Here is a 7,108-nt window from a genome sequence, read left to right as displayed (position 1 = left end):
GGGGCTGCCACCAGGGTAGTGCTGACAGGAAACGTGCCGCCCAACACTAAGCAGACACGGCTGCAGGCAGGCTTTGGGTTTGTTGTGGAAATGGCTGTCATCAAGACGTGCGGCCTTCTGTTGTGCTCACTAATAACTCATTTCCCTGTGAGCAATCCATTTTACATAATGGCAACCATTACTGTGGATACACAAAGGAACCCTTTTTATTCCTAATATGCCAAAGCAAATATTATGCCACTATCACTCTAAAATTAGTTTCTCTTTGTATTTTTTTTATATTTTAAGATCATTTCTTTGGTATGTGGCTTGTTCTTCTGTGGTGACAGCAGCGACACAGACAGGAGACGCATGGAGAAGGAGAAAGAAAGAAAGAGAAAATGAGAGAAAGTGTGTGAGATAGATGACCATCATTTAAAAATATATATGCATGTTCATGATCTGCAGGAACCATCACTAGTGCTGGTGTATTACGGTTTTTCCTCATACGTGCTGTATAATGTATATTACAATCAATAAAAGAATATATTATTTCTGAAGCATGTTTAACTGTACAACATTGCCACTAAGATGTTTTACCCTGCAGTATATGGTACATTGCCTGTGTTGTAGACTGTTCACAGTGCAGCTGTTTCCATTATGCTTACAGTGGAGCTTCAGGGTCATTAATCAAACTACAGCTTATAGGAGTACAGTAACTCTGAAGTCACAAGAGAAGTAAAGCATTGTGTTACAAGAAGATAAGACACAGAAAGCTGGCACTGTCCAAAAATAGCCCCCCCACCCCCACAGGAAAAAATTATACCACACATGCCTATTAACCACATTTCACATCTGTTTATCTGTACAGACATGACCAGTTCCCAGAGCAATCTGAAAACAAAATGACAAGATACTGGTGTTTTCTGTCTGCCAATCCAAGTAATGAAGCAGCTGTGTGGACACAATGTACCGCTCCTTCACTCTCAAGTTGCCTTGTGATCATACCAGACATCTGAGGACACAAATGCGGATTGCTTTGTCAAACTAGAGTGAGCAGAAGTGACTCTGTTCATTCACCATAACCTGTTTGGGTCAGTGAGCTACATGTGACTGTAGTGTCTGTCTCTGCCAGGCTGGCTCACCTCGCAAGCTGGAGCCTGAAACTCACATGTATACACAACGAATGCCTGTAATGATCAACAGTTGACTTAAAATGATTCCTAAATTATGCGCTGCACAACTTTATCATGTGTTATTATATTACAGCATCGAGCCTCACTCAGAGCACCAACCCATGTTTCTACTCTGCCTACTACAATATCAGTGAGCCAAGATAATGTGAGCAGTGGAAGGTGTTTCCTCAATCTTTGGGTGACTCAAGGGTTTAAATGAGGAGACATATTAAGGGCCAGCACATTTACTGTAAGCTGTGTTTACAGACTGGGCACAGTGTAATAAACAGTGGCTGTGTTGTATCAAGCTTATCTTGTTCAGCTATTTTCAGAACAGCAGAGGGGAAATGCTGGACAGAGAATCCTCTTTCTTATACTTTCTCTTACAGAAAGGCAAAAGAAACATGCTGGAATACATAGTGTCATACACGTTTAGTTTTTCTGCAAGCTTTCAATACATCATTTTCATGCTCCTCATCAGTATAAAGACAACCTTGTTATGGCCTGTTATCATGTGTCCTAGGTTCCATACTCCACTTCACATGGTACCAGCTGAGTAATCTCCACTACTAGCGAGCAAACCCTATCATGGACAAAGTCAACGCTAATAAAGCTTTCAACTATGGGGAGTGGTGAACTTGAGTAACCCTGTGAACCACTATAAAACAATGCCATACCGTACAGACTGAAGTGCAGAGGGCAACTGAGCACCACCCTGAGAAAGCCAAGCCTGACTTTGTCTCAACTTTCACCACTTACACATCAGATGTTTCTGTACGCTTCTGCAAAATGTCATGTTTGAAGCTTCACTGTATGACACCAAACAAAGCAGGAACATAATTTGCATTTAGTCCAGGCTAAATGTGCCTCAATGTGACAGCTGAATGGTTGCAGCTATGGTCAAGTGCTCACATGGAACAGCTACAGCAGAAAAGTCAAGGCTGGCAGAAATGCTTGTTGATTTCATGCTGAGGCTCTGCACTGCACTGGTTTGTGGACCAGACTCCAAAGAACAATGTGTGCAAATAAAATGATAGTGTGTCCCAGTGGCTTATATGTTTGAACTAATAATGACACTTGGCACAGAAATACCAAGCAAGTTAGTACAAGAAGAAGGAAAGCCAAGTACACTGAGTTTTTCCCCCATCATAGAACACGACTGAGCAAGACATAAAGCTGCTCCAGGCTGTTCTTTTACAACAGTCAACCAGAACACACTGAACCCAGAGAAAAGAGTGTGTTCAGTCCAACAGAACTTGTGTAGTCCATGCACAAAAACCATATTATTCTACTGCTGATCAAGTCTCTGTTGCATGCAGGCACAGAAAACAGACATTTACCGGGTGTTTAAGAAATGTCAGCAATACATTATCCTACCTGTCAATGTACAGAATAACCGGAGGGGCTGCCATCCTGCTCTGTCACCACAAAACACTGAAATCACAATCCTCCGCCACAAAATCTTTCAAAGATGTTAGGAATAAATAAAGGAGAGCAAAACCTCCTGATGAACCCAAAGCTCTCCTTCAGTCAAGGCTGAGGCCCACAGCCAGAGTCTGAAAACGTCTCGTACATCGAGTATGTTCAGGCAGACTGGGACTGTAAAGGAACAGGCTGCTCCTCGACGTCTCCGCCTCCACAATGAGAGGCCTGACTTAAATGGGAGGGAAGCAATGGGTATGAGGAGCAAGAGTCCGTAGAGCACTGAGAGAATAAGTAACGTCTCCACATGATGAGGGGGGTTTACAGGGAAAGGTACTGTAACTGGCCAGAACGGTAAGGAGACAAGGAGAGAGGGGTACTGCAATTTAACACAGTAGGGCATGACCCTACTAAATCAATTGTTTTTATTTTAATTTATTGTACTTTATTAATCCCCACGGGGAAATTTCTTACTCATTTCATCTAAAGTCAATTACAGTAAACAAGTTTTGCGTCTGTGCGAACATCCAGGGTCACTGTGACCCACTGTAGTCCAAATACAATTAGGTATAAAGATACTGCCATGCAATAGCATGTAGCAGTATGCTATTATAAAAAGAGGGAAGTGTGGCATGTTCCCTTCTTGATTCAGTAACTTCTAATTATCTTCTATCTGTTGCTCTGCCTGGTCTTCTTGCAGAACATTCCTCAGCTAAGAAGGTAATGGTGGATCCCAGGTACTGGGCCATGTGTGCAAGCGCTGATATGTAAAGCATAAATGAATGTGGTTTCAGCAATCAAGCTCTCTCAGGTGTGTTCACATGTTGTCCTGGGTTTCTCGGTGACAGTGATGTGATGCTGCATCAAGACTAAGCAGAGCTAAACTACACTAAACTGTGCTATGTCAAGCACAGGACAGGGTTATGTCCTGGCTCAGCTGTAACACACAAGAGGGGTGGGGAGGTCTGAGAGGAATGTCTTGGCTAATCAAGGTTTCGAGACTGACCTTGAGTAATGCTTATTTCAGTAATGATACAATAAGGCCTTCAATGAACAACTATAATGAGAGGAAGTATAAAATGCTTAATTATCTTGCAGAGGCTGCCTCACCCTGAATTAATTTTTTTTTGGCCACACATGGCACCATAATTTATGACTGTCCTCTTATTATACTGTGTGCAGATGCTGGGATGTACAGAGAAAAGCATCTTTAACAAATGCTTAAGTATAATATAGATTAAAAAGTGTTTTGTTTGTTTTACAGTGAAGTAGGGACATTTTGCATTTGAAAACACACGTGAAATAAAGTGTTCCCATGGAGTGTTGGCTGAATTTGATGGATACCTGCAGGTATAAGCTGCTGTCACATTATACTGAAACAAATGCACAATAAAAAGAAAATTTCATTTCTGGTAAGCATTCGTGTGTATACCTCAGTGGAAGTTATGAAAAAGATGAACTCCTTTACATGACTGACATGTATTCTGTGGACAAACCTCTACAACTTGTGGAGTCACATTAAACAGAATGACTGTTCATGGCATAATAAAGAGAGCTCAAGCAACTGAACTTACTTGTTGAATAAAGTCGACAGAGCTCCCAGTTTCTTTTGCCGCCCATCTTCTTCCTGTTTCACAGCATCTGACCCTGGAAACGGTCGTACAGGACCCCTTAAATCTCTGGCGTCATCTGGCAATGACGTCAGCATAACATCTGAGAAGTGAGCAGTGCCGCTGTCGTCTGTCTCCAAGGTGACGATGGCACTGGAGTCAGACGTGACAGTGAAATCCAAGATGTCTTCATTGGAGACTGACAGCTCAGTGCTGATGCTGGACACACTGCAGACAGAGATGTCGTCGCTGCGGTTCAAGACTCCACCCCCGACACCCATGCCCATGGTGGTGGATAATCTGAGGCCAGGGCTGAAGAGACGAATGGAGTCGTAGCCACTGCGGGGGAAGGTGGAGGATTTGTGGATGCTGTCAGAGAGATCACCATTCAAAGGTAACGTGGCAGGGCAATTGTGACTGGAGTCCAGGATGAGGCCTACATCGCCTGGGCGCTGCTGACTGTGGAGGATGGCCTCTGGAGGGTTGATCTCCAGAGTGGGGATCCCAGAGTCCTGGGAAGTCAAGCTGTGGTTGTCCTGGTCCAGGTCTGAGTAGGTTTTCTGAGGGCTGCTGTAGTAGATGGGGGTAGAGGAGCAGGATGGCTTGTAAGTGGGCAGGATGTGCTCGCTGTGTGGAGTCATGCTGGCTTCATGGCGGTGGTGGCTGGTGTGATCGTGGAGGTCAGAGGCAGTCGAATCTGTGACTGCAGAGCCATTCTTCATCATAACTTCTCCAGGCAAACCTTCAAAAAAATAAAGGACTATTAGATTTGATTGTAGCTTTTTTTTTAAACAGCTGTTTAAATGACAGAACCTAACCAACCAAAATTCTACTAGGGGTGGTGTGAAGCTACGGTTTCACTCCTACCAGTCACACACATTGGACACCTTTTGCCCCATTAACTTCAGTGGGAAAGTGTGTAGAACCTGTTGACTGGTAGTGTAGGTCTCCAATTTGTTTGTATCTCATGTATGGACACAAGGACCGGGACATGGTGATCAACATTCCTGCCATCACCTCCACTGACTGGCAGTTGGTGGCAATTAACAGACAAACAAATCTATCAATGTGGCAACAAAAAGGAAACAGCTAATTGGTAAACACGGTTTGTAAACAATGCAGCTTTAATTTTTTCATTTTAAATCAACTTTGCAAATGATTTATGGCTTCAATGCACTGTGTTTGGGTGAGAAACATCAATGTAAATACTACTTTATTAAACACACTTTGTACTTCATGGATACCTTTCATTTTTGATCTATGTCTTTTTGTGTTTTATGCTTCTGTATTTCTCTTCTGCTACTATAGTTATTTTATTTTAGCTTGTCTCACAGTTAAGACACCTATGACTATGTAATATTAAGCTCCTCCAAGTTGCATTTCAGATCTAAACCCCTTATTGTTTCAGTTTACCTTGTGCTCACCAGCTGCGTATGCCTAAGGAAGCTCAATCAAATTACCACAAACTGATTACAATCACTAGGTAACACATGCACCTTGCAAAGAAAGTGGGGAAAAGGTCAGGCAACAGGGGACACCCTTTATCAGCCCTGATTGCAGTGGCACCTTTCATGATTTTCTTACATTTAACAGGCCACACAATTACTCACAATAATATAATAGTTATAGATAATAGTTGTTCTACTACATACATTGATACTGAAGGTTTCTTTAAATTGATCAGGACATTAGAAAAATTGGTGCGAGAGCCTTGAGAGGTGAGAACTAACCCTGCAGTAACCTGGCTGTAACTGGAGTCTGTAGTGTAATGAATGCAGCAGCAGCAGGGCTGCATTGTGTTTCAGCACCAGCTGGGAGGCTACGCTAAGGCTAAAGTGTTCTGAGGCCACATTAATAGAGCTCCTGACTCACACCCCTTCTGTTACACACGTTCATGAATCCATTTGACAGCACACAGACTTGTTGTAGTTGTAGGCTACGTACAGGTGTTTTGATTTTCAACAGGAAATAAGGGCTTTTAACACACACTCACACACACACTTGTCTGTTTATAAAAAGCTTGGGATGGTGTTTACAGATAAAAAGAAAAAAATCAAGACTAGATAAATATGATTTTTGCTCTTTTCACAATGCAAGATTCTTCAAGTTTATCTCAATGTCATGGACTCATTCTACTGAATGCAACTCGAAGCCTCGGTTCAAAACGTCTTGCCAATTTCCTCCCACAGATGGTGCAATATCTGAGAACACAGTAAAAATGAACAAAGAAGCAAAGCTTCACCTAGTTAATTAAATACACACTTTGAAAGTCAAAACCTTGGCACCATCATGTATATTCTTGTTTTTTGAAGTCATTAAAAACAACAAGATTGTAGTTACTGTCTACTTATGTGAAATGTCCAATTGACGACAGGCACAAATCTTGTTCTGTGAATAGGTGCAATAAGGAAATGCAACATCACTTTCATCTTAGGTTGAATAACACCAGCAATTCTGAAACATGTGAAAGTGTTTAAGTTCAGTGAAAGTGACCAGGACTGTGCATAGTGGAGTCTAACGCATGTTACAGGGCATATGACAAAAATCTTTATAAGCCCCTGGTATTCAGACCAATACAAATGCGTGAACCAGTATTTATTTCAGCTGTATTTGAGTTGTACATAAAAACATTTAAGCAAGAAAGTGGTGAGCAAAGTTCACACTTTAACTCAGCAAGTGCTACTTGTGCTGCTAGATGACTTTAAACACTTTGCAAAACATCATTTATTAGCTTTGTGGTTAAAATATTACATTTTATCTCAGCAAATGATGCTTTGTAATTCCAATGTGTATGTCACACTGTTTCCTGGTGACATTAAAAAGTGGCTTCAAACTAATTACAAATTGTGAATAATCAGGGTTTATTTACCCTCGACGTGTTAAATGTGAGACGAAAATGTGTTTTACAAATGCCAGATGTGA

The 7,108-nt window shown here is 41.8% G+C and overlaps 1 protein-coding gene across 1 annotated transcript in view; it reads right to left on the bottom strand.

Moving 5' to 3' along the window:
• The window catches only part of LOC109969418 (TBC1 domain family member 14-like), a 30,876-nt gene that overhangs the window by 23,116 nt on the left and 652 nt on the right, over window positions 1-7,108 (bottom strand). The window contains exon 2 of the mRNA XM_020616292.1: window positions 4,151-4,928. Within this exon, the coding sequence (XP_020471948.1) occupies window positions 4,151-4,928 (778 nt within the window). The remainder of the gene's footprint in view (window positions 1-4,150; window positions 4,929-7,108) is intronic.

This window comes from Monopterus albus, unplaced genomic scaffold (assembly GCF_001952655.1).
Source record: "Monopterus albus unplaced genomic scaffold, M_albus_1.0 scaffold173.1, whole genome shotgun sequence".
In the NCBI taxonomy this organism is placed as follows: Eukaryota; Metazoa; Chordata; class Actinopteri; order Synbranchiformes; family Synbranchidae; genus Monopterus; species Monopterus albus.
Note: the sequence above shows the minus strand (reverse complement) of the source record. Positions and strands in the feature narration are given on the sequence as shown.